This window comes from Macadamia integrifolia, chromosome 14 (assembly GCF_013358625.1).
Source record: "Macadamia integrifolia cultivar HAES 741 chromosome 14, SCU_Mint_v3, whole genome shotgun sequence".
NCBI classification, from domain to species: Eukaryota; Viridiplantae; Streptophyta; class Magnoliopsida; order Proteales; family Proteaceae; genus Macadamia; species Macadamia integrifolia.
In genome coordinates, this window is record NC_056570.1 from 9,958,888 (window position 1) to 9,979,679 (window position 20,792).

The 20,792-nt window shown below is 36.8% G+C and overlaps 2 protein-coding genes across 3 annotated transcripts; one reads left to right on the forward strand and one right to left on the reverse strand.

Annotated features, from left to right (window-relative positions):
- Positions 1-6,695: 6,695 nt before the first annotated feature.
- Positions 6,696-9,883, reverse strand: LOC122061081 (60S ribosomal protein L10a-like). Of its 2 annotated transcripts, none has more exons than XM_042624249.1 (5): positions 9,798-9,883; positions 9,562-9,587; positions 7,670-7,889; positions 7,212-7,583; positions 6,696-7,120 (listed from the first exon to the last, which is right to left on the reverse strand). In XM_042624249.1, exons 2-5 carry the CDS (start codon positions 9,564-9,566, stop codon positions 7,067-7,069), a joined length of 651 nt encoding a protein of 216 aa, XP_042480183.1. In that variant the 5' UTR covers positions 9,567-9,587; positions 9,798-9,883; the 3' UTR covers positions 6,696-7,066. The 2 variants fall into 2 exon arrangements, with proteins under 2 accessions (XP_042480183.1, XP_042480182.1); XM_042624248.1 differs by having other exon boundaries at positions 9,562-9,606; positions 9,798-9,877.
- Positions 9,884-16,188: 6,305 nt separating this feature from the next.
- LOC122061196 lies at positions 16,189-16,917 on the forward strand. The gene has a single exon (XM_042624409.1). The coding sequence runs from the start codon at positions 16,345-16,347 to the stop codon at positions 16,573-16,575; it is 231 nt and encodes a 76-aa protein (XP_042480343.1). The 5' UTR covers positions 16,189-16,344; the 3' UTR covers positions 16,576-16,917.
- The last annotated feature ends 3,875 nt before the right edge of the window (positions 16,918-20,792 follow it).

Below are 20,792 nucleotides of genomic sequence, written 5' to 3' on the forward strand. Positions count from 1 at the left end.
CTTAGGAAATTGTTCTCAGAGTTGGGAGGGTACGTTAGCATTCTCTCTCTCATAGAATGACCAAAGTGCCCTTGCTCCAATTTACAAAACTATTCTATTCTCTCCCCTTCTCACATGAAATAACTAGAGATGTACATGGATCAAATATGAATAAGATAAAATACTATTCGCATTCGTATTGAATCAGCTTCCAAACAGATTTGGATAGTATCGATGTTTCAAATATGGATTCCCCAGAACTGATACAAACACGAATTGTATACGACTTTTCAACTATACATTTATATTCTTAGAATTAAACTTGCTGCCCTCCTATGTACAAAACCATTCTCTCGCAGCTTATTGGTGCATTCTTCTATATGCAGCTAGCTCAGAGAATGTTCCTAAAATTTTTAGGGAAAAAGATTCTCACAAGACTGGAGTCGGATTCCTTCCGATTCCATCTCACATAATAAGTCATGGATTCACACTAACACTCTCTCTCCTTCGGCAAAATGTGGTCATGTACTTACTAAACAAATCTATATCCTGCCCTCTCATTTGTGTGGTTTCGAATACATGCACAACTTCTTAATCTTGCACTCTGTGTCTTGCCATGAGCTAGCCAACTTTTTTTTTTTTAACCCTTAAACAGGATTCACTCTCTTCTCTCATGGATCTAAATTTATCAACCCAAAACCATTAGATGGAGAGAACTCCTCAACCATATGAAGGCACCAAGGATTAGATCAAATCGATGTGCTCTATAACTCCCAACATTTCAAAAAGTTTACTCGAAATCAGATCTGAATTTAAGTCCTATTCTGATTATATAAGTATTAAAACCGCCCTTTTGGTTAAAAGTAGAAAACCAACTACTGAAGCCAAGGCTGCATTTGTTTCAAAGAAAATGCCGGGATTTAAGTTTATAAATCCCGTGGCGGTAGGTTGCTACATTAGTCTCCTCAAGGATTAATCAAGGTACGCATAAGCTAGCCGGATACCTTGGTTAAGAAAAAAAAAAGATGAAACACATTTTACTTCTGATGAAACATATTCTACATTTTATAATTCTTGATTTGTATCATAAGTTATCACATCTTTAATTCATACTTTCAGATTAGCCAATGATACAATAAAGGTTTTCACTGAAAGAAGGTAACCCATTCCCCTTCTCCACAACCCCCACCCCCACCCCCACCCCCACCCCCACCCCCAAAAAAAAAAAACCAATGATCCAATAATACCCAAAACAAGCACACGTACATGGAACTTCTTGGGTTCATGAACCCACAGAGTTTGAACTCTTAAAAGACCAATTATATATGTTTCTATGTTCAATGACCTGGTTAACTTCAAAGAAACAAAAACAGATAAAAACCATCGGAACCCATTACAGAAATATCTTATTAACACCCCAAAAACTAATCTTTCAGCAAATCTGCAGAGAGAGAGAGAGACTTAGGATAAGGTCTTGGGGGGCTTTCCTGAGATACACCGGTGGCCAAAAGTCTCTTTCCATCTGATTTGTTGATTTGTCTCATTTATAGATACACTGGATTCGTCCCGCCTAATGTGATATATTTTGATATATTTAAAGCCTTTGATTCTATGTCTAACAAACGGTGGCTTATTAATCTAGATGCTCACTCCAACTCTGTTTAGACTATTAAAAAAAATGAAGGAAGAAAAAGCTTGGAATCCCACATGGGTCTATGAAGGATTATTGTTCTACGTGGTCACGTCTCTATAGTGTCCACTCACTCCTTCACACCCTCTCTCTCTCTCTCTCTCTCTCTCTCTCTCCACCCATTTATTATGAAAAAACAAACTTGAATTGAATTAAATTACTCTACAGTTCTTTCAATCATTGCTTCACTATTCTGTGGGTACCCCAAATCAAGGTGTGGGGCTCTTTCCCTTGAAATTAGGCTTATCGTTTTCCTTCTATTTGGAGATTTCTATATATATTGGAGCCGGTGAGATGAGGAGCTAATCATCCTCCACTTCTTATTATTAGTCTTATAACTCTCCTCTTAAGATTGGTTGATGGGTTTCCTATAAAAGTTATCAAATTCACACTCATTCTCTCTCTTCAATTCTTGGGCTACCTTTTTTTTTTTCTCCCTTAATTTAAAATTAATTGCCTTTTCTTTTTAATCCTTTTGGTGGTGGATCATGGATGTCCTCTTTAAGGAGAGCTCTAAAGCCCAAAGTATAGGAAGTGGAAATTGAGTGGGAATTTTTGTTGGCTTGTTCTCTTGCCTTTCACTTTCACTGTCAAACCAGTCATCTTAATTCCCCTACAGGGAGGGTTTTTGTGGGAATGGAGGGGTTTCCACTTTTCCTCATCAATCTTACTCATTTGAGAGAGACCCATCACCTTAACTAAGTAGATCTACAAATTATCTTGTGGGATCTTAATATTCTTATGCCATATAATCATAAACTAACCCACAACCAAACTAACACATTTAGTTTGAGATAGATTTATTTTCTCTAGGGTTTATGGAGATTCCCTCAACTTGTCTGTAATTATCTTGTGGTATCTTGGGATTCTTATGCATATAATCATATACCCACCACCAAACTAACACATTAAGTTGATTTAGATTTTAATTTCTCTAGGGGTTATAGAGATTCTTCATCAACTTGTCTTTGATACATAGAAGACAATAAGATACCACTAACTCCATAAGGTCATTATTTTGTTTTGTAGAGTTAGTTCTGTTTCTTGTTGCAGTCACATCTAAGAACTGATCTTCTTCTTCTCCGGAATGTTGGTGCCACGGAGACAAGACACATTACACACCAATATTGAGCCTTGATTTTAAACCCCTTTGATTTTGACATTTTGTCACTGAACCACTTGACAAGCATGAGACAGGTATAGGTGCAGGTGCAACCACCGCAAGGACATTAATAATAATTGGAAAGATTTGGATTTAGGGCATCAACTCCATAGACAATGGTCAACGAAGGAAGGCACTTGGGACCAGTTAATCACATGAGATGAATTAATTATCTAATAATTAACATAATGAACCTTGTAATTTAAGCTTACAGTTTAGTTTTATATACTATTATCATAGATCTTAATCACAAATCTAACCTAATCAAGATGGGCACACCCCACGTCTAACTGTACAAGTTGAACCGCCAACTAGCGCACTGACCAGAATTTCAAACTTTTTTTTTTTTTTTGCGTGGGGAGGGTGTGTGGGGTGTGGGGTGTGGGGTGGGGGGTGGGGGGTGGGGGTTGATACCAGAATGACAATACCCAAGCTTTCAAGAGCTCCTTGAAAGGGTGAAAAAAAAAAGGATAGGACTCCTCTCCATAGAGCACAGGGATCAGAGAGTTATATCACGGCTCGGGTGACCTTGGGATGTGTGCTAGGTCCTCTACTCGTAGGATCACTCTCTTGTCCTTCTATGGAAAGGATCTAGATCCAAAAAGGAAGCCAGCAATACTAAATCCCAAAACATAAAAAAAAGCTCGACCTTGGAGCTCATCCATCCCTTCACATAATGAGATATGAGGTCCACACTGACACTATAAGCTCACAACACCAAGTTGCAGACTCCAACAAGCATTCTATCACATGATGAGATATGTGGGCAACACACTTAATTACATGACGCTAGAGCATGGATTCCAACATGCATCCTCTCACATGATGACCAATATGGGCAATCGATATCAATGTCGATACAAACAATGACCAATACCAGCGCCAATACCATACTCCAAATTTTTAAAGATACAATTTTTTGCACAACTATTGATATAACGTGTATGCTCAAGTTGGCGTATTTTGCTCGAAAGGTCTGGAATACTCTATTTATTTCTAACAGAAAACGATCTAAAGAGCAAAGAGACGAAAAAGAATGAGTCAAAGTATAAATATTATAACGATAAAAACACTTTTTAGATTATTCCGACTTTGAACAGGCTTCTTTCTTTCTAGCCTGTTCGTTTTGGCTTCACTCTTTCATAGGGGAGGAATGGTCTCCTTTGTCACAGGAAAAAAAACCGAGAGGTGATTTTTTTCTTTTTTTTTGAATCAGGATCCTCTCCCCATGTGCATTCCCCATTCTGTGACGTTGTGGAAAACCCTCTCCCATTTTTAAAACACTCAACATTCCATATCTTTTAACCACCATCACCACCCCCTCCCTCCCCACCAAAAAAAATATCATATCATTTTTTTTTTTAATAGATACTATGTTATTGAGTATATTCACTACTATGATAAGAACATGCACTAAAATCCCCTTCCCCTAAGCCTTTCAATAGACTGGTCCCCCTCCCCCCCAATCTTTATGAGATCCAACCTAAATCTGGTGGGATTAGGATTGGAGGTGGATATTCCACATTTCCATTATTGATCGATACACAAATTATAAGAAGGATTATCAGATGCTACATATGTCCAAACATCTAGTCTGATTGAGATCCCACTATTAGTCACATATGATTGGAAATCATTTCTCAAGGTAACAAATAAATTAATGTTTATCTATCTAATAGTTAAAATTTTCATACCAGTCCTCCATTAATTTGATGATATATGAAAATAATTTAATCCATAAGAGATCCTCATTATAGATATAATAATAGAAAATGATTGCCTAATTTCTAGGGGATTAACCTGATTGATTTCATTAGCAGAAAAAGTATACAGTATTGTTTAATAACTAAAATAATCTACCATGTCTATACATGAAGGGATTTTCTTGTTGTCACCTTTCAAGGTGTCAAGGAAAACTTCACTTTGTTTGCCACTGGTTCATGATTAAAACACCATCGTAATTGAAGGCAAAACTTGTAATAATATAATGGGAAAAAGAACTGCAAAATGCGGTGTGGTTCCTATGCTAATATATATTAGGATGAAATGACAGTTTTACCTCACATGAAAGGTGAAAATCCCACTTCTATTGATGCTTTCATGTGTGTTCTTATTGGCTCCTAAATGTTATGTATCGAGCCAGAGATACCACATAGACATGTGACAGGTTTTAATTATCATGTAGTGTTTTAATGGAAGACTGGAGGTAGGAAGTTATTTTAATTAATACCATAATAGCAGTGTCGTGTGTGGTCATCATAGGAAGGGAAGTTATGTAACCATGGATGTATGCTATAAATTAATAGAAGTTTAATAGGAAAGCAGACTTTTCAACCAAACCAAACTATATGAGTTAAGGTAAACTTCCTCTCCAATTTTATCTATTATATCTTATTTTCTTTTATTTTCTTCCAATATTTTATCCCTCCCTTCCACGCACGTGGGTGAAGCCATGCCCCTTCTCCCTAACATATTTACTAGAAGATTGAGAGGTTCATTCAAATTGTACATGGCAAAAAAAAATGTTATTCAAATCGTGGTTGTGGAAGATGCAACACCAATAGTTCTCAATATTTTCTGGTGATCTTCCGTTTTTCACATTTTCAGCCTCTCTCTCTCTCTCTCTCTCTCTCTCTCTCTCTCTCTCTCTCTCTCTCTCTCTCTCTCTCTCTCTCTCTCTCTCTCTCTCTCTCTCATGTTTGTGCTGCCAACATTTTCTTTCCTTCCAGAATTTCTATTCATTCCGAGGAAGATGAAGGGGAGAGGGTGAAAAGAATTTAGAACTTAATAGCTGAATTGTGAAAAAAATCAGATCTGGTTGGTCAACTAATTGATAAATTCAGATATAACAAAATTTAAACAGAACTGGAATTCTATACGTAGTTATCTCCAAGAGAGAGAGAGAGGTGGGATATGAACATATTAGTTAGATGGAGATTATTATTTTTTCTTCTCTGGGTGGGTGAGTGGGTGGGGGGGCGGGCGGGCGGGCTGGCGGAAAAGGGGAAGTGGGGGGGGGGGGTGGTTTTAAAGAAGACATGGTTTCGATGTTCACTGAGTCACTGCTTCATGGACAATTTTATGTTCTCCTTTTCTCAGTAAAATGTCAATCCTTTTGGCCAATTGACTACTCTTACCCCCGACATGTGATACTTTGAATAAACTATACGTACACAAAGATTTAAATCCGAGGGGGGATTTTAAGAAACGCATAAAAATGGTCAAAAAATGCATGAGTATACTTGTGATATATATAAAGTAACCATTTTAAACAAATATATACCATCTTGATGCAAAGAATTGAGTAGTTTTTACTTAATCTATTGATGACACGTAATAAAAAATAAAAAAAAATAAAAAAAAAAAAAAAAAGGAAAGAAAGAAAGAAAGAAGGAAGAAGATGGCAACCGATAAGGGTGTTATTCGATTTCATTTCGATGTATATAGTACAATTCGATTCAAATTTATTTGGCTAAAACCAAAATCGAACCGTTTAGTGCCATTTACTAAACAGTTGCACTATCTGAAACCGAAACCGAAATCAAAACCATTTAGTAAACTATATTTCGGTTTCCCAATTTCTAAAAGGTGTCGATTTCACAATTTTAAACGGTTTTGATTTCAATTTAATCCCGACGATTTCTAAACAGTTGGCAATCAATTTGCTAGTCAATTTGCATGCTTATTGAAATTTGTTTTTGCTGATAAAAAGCTTCAATCTTTTATCAAATTAAATGTATTGCACAAGCAAGGATTTAACCACATGACTACATAATATGAGTAAATTATTGAATAGACTATTGGACAGCCTCTATTGGAACAGCCCAAGTCATGACCCCCCCCCCCCCCCCCGACAGAGGAACAGCAAAAATTCTGCTCACATTGAGCATTCTGCATGTTACATGATACAAAATCATATTTCTTTGAGGACATCCAAGAAAAAATAAGAGTTATAAATCCACAAAATTTCTCATCCACCCAAGCATCACAAATTCCAGCATTACCACAACCAAAAGTCAATTAGAAAAATCCTAAATGGGCTGAAGGTACCCGGTGAGAATCTATATTCACCCTTAAAAAAAAAAAAAAGGCAATTCAATTTTTTGAGGGGTGAATAAAACTTGAAGCCTCAGTAAGAAAAACCTATTGTTGTGCCAGGCAATTATCGCCATCAAAATTTGCTACCACAACACTCCACCAAATTTAAGTCCCCAAATAAAACAGTCGAAAACGACTCAGAAAACTCTGTATGGTTTTCCCATTGTACTCTTCAGATATAAGCACCGTACCTGATTCGGGTAACAGGAGTGAGAACTCAACAAGAAATACAATGATATCCCAGACAGATCAAAGGGTAACAAAAAGAACAGGTATACTTACATTTTGCCAATTCTTTTTCAACAGAGAGACAAGGAAGTTGACACTGAGCTGCACATTCTGGAAGATTTGCTTCTCCTCCATGCCGCAGTTCCCCACAGCCACTCCCATACAAAGAACTTTCTTAAGCTGGAACTTAACCATGGCCATGGTCTCATTCACCTTTGACTCCAAAGACTCCTGATGGGAAACCAATGTAGGAAACTTACCCGCCTTGTTGAGACCTGGACCAAGAAGCCTAGGGATCTGCTTGATAATTGCCTCCGAAGCAAGGAAAGCATGGTACTTCTTCGCTAGCCTCTTCACCAGCTTCTTATTCTTGTTCATCTTCTTCAAAGCCTCAACATCCATGGACTCTAATCCCATCCTCTCTGCCTACGCTTCCAACAAAAGAACAAAATGGATATCAGTTGGGGATATGCAAGCTGATGTCTAAATAGTATTTAAGTTGAGACTCACACCTCCTCAACATGCTGGGCATCTCCAAGCATGCATATCTTCATTTTGGGGCGAGGGATATGAGGCAATTTCACAGAACCACTGAAACGCTTATCCTTTTGAGGGTCATAATTCTTCAGACCAATTTGCAGCTCTATCGTCTCAGTAAACTTGCGGTTCTTTTCCTTTGCAGCACCCATGACCTGGCCAATGGCCTCTCTCAGAACGTCACTCTGAAGCTTACTGTATGTAGGGACAAAAACAAAGAACCCAAATAAGTGAGGACTACAATGAATAGGTTAGTTCAAAAGCATCCCAAGAAACCCTCTCAGAGCATCAAAAGATGCACTGACAAAGATAATCAGCATATGTATAGCCAATGCAACTGCGCTTCATCAGAAGAAGAAGGGGGCTGAAGCAGAAGTGCCTAGTGCACTACAACTAGGGTGATGGACATGGCAAACACGATTAAATTTGGGTTCAAGGCATTAATCTGTTCACAGGAGTATTACAAAGAAAATGGTTGCTGGGCTCACTCTTCACTTAAGAAAGAATGAATGTACAACAAGAACTTGGGAGGGAGCCAAAGGGCCCGGCCTACTCAATGTAGGATAGCTTATTCCCAACTGATTTGACTTGATTAATGGTTTCAAATGTCGATCAAAAGTTTTTCTTTTCTTTGGTGTTGGAAAGGGGGGGCTCTAAAGTACCAAAATATAGAGTTTAAAAGATCTTTAAAAGTTCCATCCAAAAAAAGAATTGTGATCATGTGCTGTACTGCTGTAGGACATGGAAAACTAAATAATAAAACCAACTTCGAATATCATAGAATATACCATAGAACCACATGACAGTGATCCGAATCTAATTTCACTCCCTCTCTCAAACAAGGTAGCCAGTAGCCACTATTAGTGGGCAACCTAATTCATTAAAAGAAGAGAAAGGGAGGGAGCAGTCAATAATTTTAACTGCTACCCTCCCTCCTCCATCGAAAACTCTCTCCTTCCTTGGGGGCATACCCAATGCACAAGGTTCCCGCCACTACGGGGTCTGGGGAGAGTCATAATGTCCACAGCCTTACCCCCGCTTCATGGAGAGGCTGTTTGCCGACTTGAACCCGCAACCTTGCCATTAAGCCAAGGTCCACCCTCTTTTTCTCTCTCCTTCCTACTTCGGTGAAAACTATAAGTTCTTTTTAAACCATAGATAAGAGAATGTTTGTGTGCAATCCAAATGGACGCAATGGTTGCATGAATCTGTTCCTTGCATAGCTCGGGTGTGGAAGAGTTATGATCGTGTGGAGGAACTACACTTTCTATCTAAAAGATAACCCATATCATCCCCATTAAATTTTATTCAGTAAAGCTCACATCTGAGAGGAGATTGATCCAATCCTCCAAAGATTTGGGCTTCGCCCGACACCCGTTGAGTTAAATTCCCAACACAACATAGTCTCAACTTATCAAAACACCAAGAGAATGCCAGCCAACCTGATCAACCTAAGAAAACAATTCATGTGCATGTATTTCATGGTGCTTCTAATTCATTGATGTGCATCCTAAGATTAATCATAATTCAAAAAGTTTTATACCCACAATCACATTTTTTCATATCAGACCAGCCCTTCATTTTATTTGCCCCAAAACAGTATCACACTTACCTAGACATGTAGTCTGGGAAGACCAGCAGAGTTCACAATCATATATGACATTAAAAACAAATAATGCAGCAAAGCTAATCAAAGTCTCTTAGTTGTTTTAAAGCCTCAGAGTTGCTCTGATAAACTTAAATCTGATCAGGACTTCCAGAAATCCAAATGTTTAAGAAACAAAATACAAATCAAAGACTGGGTGTGTGTCAATCAAATCAGAATGATCTTAACGATAGACAGTAAAATCTGAATCAGAACTCTTACCTCATCGCCGCTTCCTCTTCTTTCCTCTACATCCAAAACCAAGACCTAATTCAGATAGAGAAAGGGAAATACATATATACATAAACGAATCAGAAAGAGCAGAGATTCTAGCGAGTACACAGCAGAACAAATAGTACATATTGAATGGAATAGATCGAAGAAGATAACTATTATCGCCTAAAATCACAAGCAGAAATCCTGAATGAGATATGAAATTAGTCCTTTTAGACACTTACAGGGTTTCTGGTAAAGAGATGTGAATACCTCTTCCTCTCTAGAAGCTCGGCTTAAAACCCTAAATCGTTTGTTTCGGAAGAGGCACGTTATATAGTTCCAACTTTCCTAACGGTCGGCTCCGCGGAGGATTGAGGGGACAATGGCCAATGGTCCGGTCGGGCCGGTTCAATGTAATAAATAAGTATAAGGGTGTCAAAACCAAATCAAAATCGAATCGGTCCATTTAATAGATATTTCGGTTTTGGTGTAAAAATTGAAACCATTTGAATAAATGGTCTGATTTTGATTTTAACCATTTAAGCCGTTTAAATTGCTTAAGTTCTGGTTTTGTATATTGAATATGTTCTCTACGCCTGTGTGCAAAAGGGGACAGGATAAGGGTGTCAAAATATAACTAAAACGTTTACTGGGATCGAAATTGACTGGTTATAACCGAACCAAACCGCATTGTAGTAAACTGATCCGATTTTGATTTTATAGGCCATAATTTTGGTTCAATTAAGTTTAGAACTGGAAAACTGATGGTTAACCAGTACCTAGTATTAAAGACTTAGAGTGTTTTGAATTTCGATGGGTCTATGGAAAAAAAAAAAAAACAAAGTATTAACCGAGAAGGGAGTTTCACTTTCACACAATCACACCTCTTGATTTCCTAATTTCGAGGATCATAGTTAATTAGTTATCATATGTATAGTCTTTTATTTTGTCCTTAGCAAAATAAAAGTATATTGTCTTGACTCTTTAAGAAATTTAGTATATATAGGATTCACACTAGCTGTAGGATGCAAACTGTTTTCTAAAACGACATTATTAACCACATGTAAACCGGTTGTGAACCAAATAACAAAAATCGATTAGAAAACACTAAAACCAAAACCGGATAAAAATGATTCTGATTTCACCTTATTCTTATCCGGTGCGGTTTTAGTTTTACCTTATCAAAATGTAAACTGAACTAAATAACCAAAACCAGGTTTTAGTTTCACCTTATCAAAATGTAAACTGAACTAAATAACCAAAACCACACCGTTTGACACCCCTAAGATTGGAAAAGATGACCCTGGTTAAATAGGGGTATTTAGGACAATTCTTAAAGGGTAAGCTACAATGTTTTCAGGTGGAGGTGTGTATTATTGATTTTGAGCTGCGCACCTAATCCACACAATCCCCAGTTCGGCGCACCTAATCCACACAATCCCCAGTTCGGCGCACCTAATCCACACAATCCCCAGTTCGCCCTAACCATCTAGGTAACCCACAGGTGGGTACAGAATAAATAAGAAAAAACACACACACTCACACAATATGTACGACAGGGTTCGCTCCCACGACCTCCTCTCCTGGATGCCGACTCCACAAGCCGAAGCTACCACCACTAGGTTATCCTAGTATTCGTAATTGATAGCCTCTTGAACATTCAACATCCTAGTGCCTTCATTTCACATTGATGAAATTGTTTATGGTTTTTTTTTCTCAGAAAGTAATCATTTAAAATTTAAAAAAAAAAATTTGAGTAAAATGTTCCTTCTTTGAGAATTTTTCGTATATCGGTAGTCTCCTTTGTGCTGGTATTTATTGTTTCATTTTGCTTCTATAAGATTTGATGTCTTAGGGAACTTATTGTCATTGAAAGCCTGAAGCATCTTGTAAGGTTTGTACTTCACAATGGCACAAGGACTCAGGGAGGTAGAGATGTGAGTACATGTATAGTTCAGACTTCAGATATTGTCAAATGAATGATGCACTAAAACCCTAATGCATTTTCCATCTCATAATGGCACTATTTTAATTTGCACCATTGCTTTTAGCCCCATTGATAAAATAATCAGTAGGACTGTAGGTATTCTTAACTGTAATACTGAGCAGCTTCTAATAATAACAGATTATTTAATGACAGAAAATCCTTTTGAAGGAGGCGCCAGGGCTCTTCTCTTTGGAGCATAACATGCAACAAGTTACGGGTGGAAAGTAATAGAAATTTGGACTAATTCCGAGATAATCTAACAACTCTTTTTTGACTTACAAACCTTCTTTTGGCCTCTTAGTATGGCTTCTCATTTTTTGTCAATATACAAAACTATGGCTGGAACTCTTTGTAGGTTACTACCACAGCTTAACCAGGTATCTCATCTTGCATTTATCGCGGAAGCAACTCTGGCAAACGGTAGATCAGCAGCTGCTGGTTTTGTAAATGAGTAATCTCTTGCAATTTTATTCCTTTTTGTTTTCTCAATAAAGAAAAGAAAAAAGAAAAAAGAAATGATGCAGTGAAATCCTGAAAAGGATGGCCTTTGGATTTCTTTGATCCCTTGGCGAATTTCTTTTTTTATGATTTATTGTCAAATTTCTGTCTTTTGAGAGGATGATCAGTATATTTCTGTTATTTCTAGTGCTCCTCGTAGACTTAGGGTAGATAAATTCCCTCTGAACGTCCCCTCTAATGTATTTGCTTTTTTTTTTTAATGAATAAAATAAAATAAAAATAAGAGATGAAGTGTTTTTATTAAATAATTATTTGTCTTTTATATGAGAATAGGTCTATATACTCTTAACTTTTTTTTAAGAGGGTTTTTGGGTGTGGTGTTGTCTATGAAACTATTTAGGAACCATATAATCGTTAATAAATTGTTTGGTTTTAGTTTCATTATATGAAAAGGTTTCATGAATAGTTCAGTTTTGGTTTCTGCCTCTGACATAGTGAACCAAATTATACCATTTAACTGAAACTGCACCATTTAACACCATTCGTCATGCGGTTAATACATAGTGATATCGATATCGGTTTTAAAACTGGCCAATACCCAATCCGATACCATGAATTAAATTCATGGCCAAAAGACTCAGAAGTCAAAATTTTAGGGTATGTTTGGGTGGTAAGAAAATAAAAGAAAAAATTGAAAATTTCTGGAGAAAAAAAAGGAGAGAAAATATACATTAACATACTCATCGTTAATGTCATCATTATTTTAATTTTTTGAAAAATCAATTCAGTTGTATAGTTATGATAAGAAAAAATATTTGGATAAAAATTCTTTTGAGCCATTTGGGTAGGGCATGCTAGCAACTGTTGTGTTTCTCTCTCTCCATTTCAAATAAATGGTCTTCGTTGCCCTCTAGTATATGATACCATTTTATCGCATTTCATCACTTGTTCAGAGAACCCTCTCTCATATCTTTTATCGATTGTTTAAAATCCATTTAATGGGTTTTATTGGATGTGAAAAAACATCAATGATTCTTTACGAACGTGTCTGGTTGCTTGATTTTATGAGATATATATCTTTTAAGAATGTAACTGCAAAGCATATGATTCTCTGGAGTTGTATTCTTGAAAATATAACTGTTTGGTTACTACATATTCTGTATGTTGATTCTATCGGGATAACTGTTTGGTTACCATGATTTTGTCTTTAGGAAACACCCAGAATCACCTTGAAGAAATGGAGAAAGAAAATAAATCGCAACCATCATACCTTCGTAAGCAACTCCAAACCGCAGTGATGGGTGAAGATTAATGCACTCACCGAAATGCCTAGAAACACCACAGTTCTAGGTATTTTAGGGAGAAAAAATTAAAGAAATTGTAGGCAGATTTGAAGAAATGGAAAGAGAAGAGCCTAACATACCTTCGTAAGCAACTCCAAGCCGCAGTGATGGGCAAAGATCAATGCATTCCCCCAGAACCCTAGAAACACCACAGTTCTAGGTTTTTTAGGAGAAAAAAAAAAAAAACAGATGGTATGGTCGAAGGTAGAAGATGATAGATCAGATAAGAAGATGACGAAGAAGATATGAGAGAGAGTGAGATGGGCAAAGGGTCACGTACCTGTGCATACACTAAGTTCACTTTGATTGATGATGCTTGGGATGTAATGATGGAGATGGAGATGCAAAATTACTTCACGGTTTTTTGACCTCCCACAAGAGTCACCTCCTTTTATGTGTGCAAGAATCATAGGATTCTTATTTGAGAACCCCTCAAAGAATCGTCTTAGGTGAAAAAAGTGGAGTCATAGAATCGACCAATTTTCTTTGGAACCGGATTCTGGTGCAACCAAACACCACGGTTTTGCAAGAATCATGATTCTACAGAATTATATTCCATAAAATCAAGCAACCAAACTCGTTCTACAATTTTAAGTAAAAACATGTATAGACCCATATGTTTCAATTTTTTTTTTTTTAATTGAAAGAAAAGAAACTAGTAACAACAAGTACTAAGTTGACACATTATTTACACATCCTTGAGGGTTCTTTTTGAGAACTACTGATAGTAGCTGATGCATGGGTTGGCAACTTTCTATGTTTCTACAATAAAAAGTTATGTTGTCTGATACGAATACTAGGATAACCTAGTGGAGGTAGCTTCGGCTTGTGGAGCCTACGCATTGTGTGAGTGTGTGTGTGTGCTTTCTTATTTATTCTGTACCCACCCGTGGGTTACCCAGATGGTTAGGGCGAATTGGGGATTTTGTGGATTAGGCGCACGGTCTGAGGTTCGATTCTCCATCTGTGCATCTGCGATTTAAGTGAAGATCATGACGATGGGTTGCTGCGCTGGTCTCCCTAATGATTAGTTGAGGTGCGCGTAAGTTGGCCCCGGACACCTTGGTTAAAAAAAATCTATTCAACATAAATAATAAATAATCATCCCAAAACAATATAATCAAGGCAAGTTGGAGTTAAAAAGTGAGAATCGTGTGAGAAACAGTCCAAAAAGTCCAACCCTAGCCTAAAATGTGTTTATTAAATTTTAATCCCAAAGGATGGTGTTGACCAAATAAATTGATGGCTCCGTTTGTTTGCGAGGAAAATTAAAAAAAATAAGGAAGTAAAATTCGAAACCTAAAAAGGAAATTTTGATAATCATTATTCAATATAGTTGTATAAATTACTTAAATTTCTAACCATATTTCATAGTGATACTGTTTTTATGCATATTTTATTTTACTTTTCAAATCCCATAAACATCTAAATCTTGGATTTTTATTTTGATAGTAAAGTGATTTTTTATAACACTGACTTGGAGTCAATAATATAATCTTGTGGGGTAATTAATTATAAAAAAATTCATTCCTGTCCCTTTAATTTTACTTGCAACCAAACTAAGCCGATATGATTATAACTCAGCCAAGTTAATGGGTCCCCACTTTTGCAACATTAAATCTTGACATTTATTTATGAATTGGACTCGGCTAATTTAGACCATAGTTACTTAAAACAAGATTGGAGAAAAAACTTGAATAAAAAAAGCGAATTTAAATGGTTCGAAAATTAAACAAGACAATAAAAAATTATGGTTAGACATTTCAAGGACGGCAAGAAAACATAAATGAATGATATAAGTTTTAATGCTTTAGATTTTAAAAGATACAGGATCAAAAAAATACAATATACACAACATAAATTGTGGGAGTAACCGAGTAACTCATGCCTTATTAGTTAAATATTAATATTTCATGTGTGAGCAATAATCTTTTATATTAAAAATTTATTATTTTTTCCAGAAGAAAGTTTGAGTGTTAAGAAATAGACGATTTTGAAAATATTATCTATGTTTGATTTTTTTTTTTTTCCCCGTATCTTCAGGATCAATTTGAAAAGCCATAATCTTTTTTATATTAAAAATTTATTATTTTTTCAAAACAAACTTTGAGTTTTTAAAAATAGACTAGTTTGAAATGCATTCAAAATATTATTTATGTTTTGATTTTTTTTTTCGTATCTTCAAGATCAATTGAAAAATGATAAAAAAAATACATAAATGAATAAAAATTTAAATTGTTAATTATGTTCTAGGCATCCAACCCTGATCCCTCAATTTTTTTTATGTATATTTGTAGACTAAACCTCAATCCATGATGACGTATAATCTCGCGAGTTGTTAGCAAATTCTTATTTTCCTTTTAAATTAATAAATATATGGAAAAAATCAGGTCTCTGCACAATTTTGTGTAAATTGGTATGGTAAATTCAACACAAATCAAATCAAAATCGAAATTAAAATGATATAAGAAACCGAAGTCGGTATTTCCTTATGGGTTTCACTGTGATTTCACCATTCTCACACCCCTGATCAAAATTGGACTAAATTGACCGATTGACACCCCGAATTTTAGAGCAATTAATATAGAGAAACACACCAATACGATATAGTAAAATGGTATCATACGTACTAATGGGGTTGATAGCTTAGTGGTGAAAATGTCCTCAATTCATCACCGCACGAGTCCGCTTGGTCTTGCAGAAGCGCTATTTGCCGTATGAGAGCTTGTACTGGGTAACGGCAACACCAATTTCATGTGAAGAGGAGAAATAAACACAAACGTGCCAGCGTACGCTACTACAGCGGCTCAGATACGGTCTTAAGACTCTCAACGTCCACGCGCTTTCTTGACATACGGTTCTATATGTTCCTTCGATCTCTGCTTTCTCATCTTCTCTGCGGTTTTACAGATCATAGGGTTCGAAAGTCTCCATCAACCCAGAAACCTCTCTTCAGGAAAGTCATAATTGAAGGAAATTTTTCAAATAAAATCGTTGAAGATGGAGAATTCCAGCTTCATTTCTTGCGAAAAGCTCGATCGGATGGCAAATTGGGTTGGCACGAATGTGGCATCGGCGTTCTTTGCATCGCTGGAGCGGTGTTCTTGCATCAATCTCAGTACCAATGATATCGAAGACGAGGAAGAAGCCAAGGATCGCCCGCTGATGCTCACCAAGCCGATCGTTCACGAAGGCCCTGAGACCAATGATGTCGATAAGCTCCCCGTTTGATCTATTCTTTTGTTTGCTAATTTGTGTCGGTATTCTTCAGTCCTCCCCCGTCTCCTTTATCATGTCTTTGTGTCTTCTTCTATAACATGTGGTTTTGGTTTCTTTGGAGAGAGATTATGATTTGTTAATTGGGTTCTATTTGTACTGTTGTGGATCTTGGCCCCCTCCCCCTTTGTAGAAATTTGGGCTGTTAGTGTTTCTCAATCTTTTGTTTGAACGCAATTCTTCCCTCTGTATTTTGCTATCGGAAGAGCTAATCTGTTCTCTTTAATTCAACTTTGTGGAGTAATGGGGGATTAGGGAGCCGTATTTGAAGCTAATGAATACCCAGAAGTTTAAGCAGATCTTGTTGCCTTTTGTTGTTTGGTTATCGTTTTGCGTTGCAAAGTATAGATTCCTACGATTCTCTGATTTTGAGGGAGTGCATTGAGGATTGAATGATTCGGTAAATTTAGGTCATTTTGAAATCCTTATTGGTCCTGCTTTTTTAGGCATTGGGGGCGAAAAGCCTCTTTTCTTTTGGTTCGAATGAGAAGTGTTCGAGATCATGTTATGTTTTTTGGATGGTGTTGTTTATATTTGGTAATCATAGTTTGGTTTCGTTACATGTTTGGTGTGCGCATTTCTGTGTATTTCCCCCCTGTTTGATGGGGTTTATTCATTCTCATTGACCCATTACATGTTTGGGGAGGATGGGTGGGAGAGATGGGGGTAGTTACTGTACTATTTGTTGAGCTTTATATATTTTCCGTTTATTTTTTTTTTTATTCAGAATCAGCATACTGAATTTGAGTTGGAACTAACAGAGTGAACTTGAAGTTTCTTTCTGACACATATGTGAAGTATACTGATATTATTACTCAACTCAAATTTATCCCAACTAAATGGGTTTAGCTACAATTATCATTTTTCTCCAATCAGCTCAATTCAGAGCCATACTTGTTTCTAGTCCTAAGCTATGCATGTCTTTCCTCACCACTTTTCCTACCATCATTTTAGGCCTATCCTTGGCTCCCTTAGCTCCTTCAATTTGGATCAAGTCACCTCTCCGCATTCAAAGGCCTTTGTTGCACATGTCTTTGCCACCTTAAGCAACTTTCATTCAACTTATCATGTATTGGAACTTCTCCTAAATTAGCTCTAATTTCATCATTCTTTATTTTATCATTTTTTATTTTGTCATTCATCCATCTCAACATCGTCTTTTCAGCCGCACTAAGTTTTTTTATGTATTGTTTCTTCATTGTCAACATTCAGCTCCATACATCATTGTTGGTCGTATAATCATCTTATAATTTTTTTTTTTTTAAAGGAATATGTTGATCACAAAAAACTCCTGATACACCCCTTCACTTCATCCACCCTTTACGGTATCTCCTATCATCAATTTTCACCACTCCACTTTTAGTAATTGTTATTGACATTACGCACCATAGACTTTGTTTTTGTTCTCATGTTAAGACCTTTTAATTCCAAAGTTGATCTCCATAAGTCCAACTTTGTTGTACCTGTTTTATTCCATCCACCAAAACAATCATCAACAAAAAGCATACCCCAAGGGATTTGATCTTGAACGTCTCTAGCCAACTCATCTATGGTTAGTGCAAACAAAAAGGGGCTTAGAGCTGGTCAGCAAACTCAGTACTAGTAATCTTGGATTTGGTTATTTGATGGGCTATGGAATAAGGATTCTACTTTTACGGAAATTGGCCTTATCGAATGTTCATCCATGGTCATCTTTAGACATATGCTGCCACTTTTAAGATTTGTCTTACAACCCTTGTATCTAGGTAGATGTTAAATTATTTATGGTGAATTAAATGCATATGTCAGCTTAACTAAAAGTTTATTTGCTCAGCTAATGAATTATTTTCATCAATTCGTTGCTTGCATCCCATAGTTAGATGCGATATATGGTATTATCGTGACTTGTTTCTACAATGGATGACGATGTGGTGACTATTGAGGAGAAAAGAGATACCCCAAAGGGACTTTTTAGATATTTGGGATCAATCATTAATAATGGTATAGAAAACACCAACAAATACGAAAATTACCTTATGCACATATCCGCACAACATAGATTTAACAAGGTTCACACACTAATGTGGTGTGCTACGTCATCGGGTGAAGAAGAAGATGTTTCACTATGTAGAAGAGAGATTACACCCAAACAATAGCGAGAAAACTCACCCTGAAACCCTAGCTCAAAAAACCCCAAATTACAACTACTTGCTCAACGAGACGATAGTACATTATATGCTCCTCCAAGTCGCGGGTTGATCCATTGGGTCGCAGTCGATTGAATCTCCGGCCTTGGGCCTATTGGCCCAACCCTCTGCTTCCATCACATATCTCAGAAGAAAAAAAATCCCATTCGGGTCACCACCAAAATATGTCGGAGTGGGTTATTCTTCAAAACGGGTCAAGAATTCAAGACAAACTTAACAAATAAAGAAGGCAATATTGATGAGGATGCGTCACATAGAATTAAAATGGGGTGGACAAAGTGGAAAGGTGCATCAAGAGTCCTGTGCAACCAACGGGTCCCTGTAAAGCTCAAAGGAAAATTCTATAGGCCAGTTATACATTCGGCTATGATGTATGGGGTGGAATGTTGGGCAGTTAAGAAGTGGCATGTAGATAAGCTATATGTAGCTGAGATGAGGATGTTAAGATAGGTGTGCATGAAAACAAGGAAGGATAAAGTAAGAAATGAAAGTATTAGAGCGGATTTACGAGTTGCCCTAATTCATGATAAGCTTCGAGAAAGTTGTTGGAGGTGGTTTGGCCATGCTCAACGGAGGCCTACTTATGCCCCAGTGAGGAGGAGTGATCTGATCCAAATAAAAGGATCTAAAAGAGCTAGGGGTAGACCAAAGATGACCATAGGGGAAGTTGTGAGGAAAGATATGCTCAAATTAGGCCTCGTCTCAAGTATGGCCTCGAATAGAGCAGATTAGAGGGCTAGGATCAATGTAGCGGACCCTTTCTAGTTGTGTTCTACTTTGTTATTGTTTTTGTCTTTTGAATCCTTTCACTTCTACCTTTTCTCTTCTCTATTCTTGCTTGGATCCATGTATACGACCCCATTAAGTTGGGATAAGGTTTTGTTGTGACTTGTCTATGAATGTTGAGATCATTCTTTACCCGTGTATGGGTCCAACTGCAACTTGTGTGTTGGTCTCTAATATCACTGATAGACATCTATGTCTTAGTTACATGGCCAGGAAAACTCATATGAGGAACCCACTTGTTTGGGTAAGTAGATATTAATTTTTTTTCTTTCTTTTGCTCCTGTGGATTGGTACGTCTTTCTATAAGTTTTTTAACAATTTCCACAATTCCAAATCATTCTATAAAGGTGGCATTGATCCTGGACTATTTGCTTGAGTTGTTCTGAGAAAGCTTTTTATCGTCGTAAACTTTTAACTCTTTAAGTGTCAGGTGGTTGAAATAGGTTTTGCATATATTTTTTCCTCATTTGCTTAACCTATTTTTTTAGTATGATTCATCCTTCTGTTGCTTTTGGATATCCAAGTTAAGAAGTGTTATTCATTTTTATTATTTCACTTGTTGGAAATGTTGAAAATTGCTATTATTGGATGAGAAAATGGCTGTCTACAGTTTATCAACAGTTGATCTGTTTGTGGGCTTTCGGATTGATTGTGATTTCTCTTCCCCACTCCCCCTATAAACACTCCCTGGATTTGTTATCTGAGTTTCTGTTGAGGAGATATTGTTTGTGTTGATATGGGGTGTTCTCCTTTTTTAAGTCTTGACTCATTGACTTTTTGGGGCCGTATGTTTCCTTCCCAAGCCTCTGGGCCTTGTGCCTTGAATCTTGGTTAAAACTGAATGAGAAAAGGCATTGCAAATTTGAAGTGGCCAGAAGTACCACTTTATCATAATTTCATACTGTTTTATTTTCGGTCCATAATTCTTAGCTATGACAGCCATCCGAATGTTTTTTGAGAAATCCCAATCCGATTGTAGGATCTGTTTACCTTGTCTGTCCCACACTGGCTGTTTGGTAATGGGGTAATGCAGGAGCATGATCACCAGTTACACCACCATTGGATGTGGTTTGGTCTTTTATTGGGCATGTTTTGATAGTATTTGATTATGGGATTTTCTTTCTAAGTGTTTTTATTTGTAATGGGCTCTATTATAAGGACCAACTTTTAGGTCGATTGGGGCGTTTTTTTTTTTTTTTT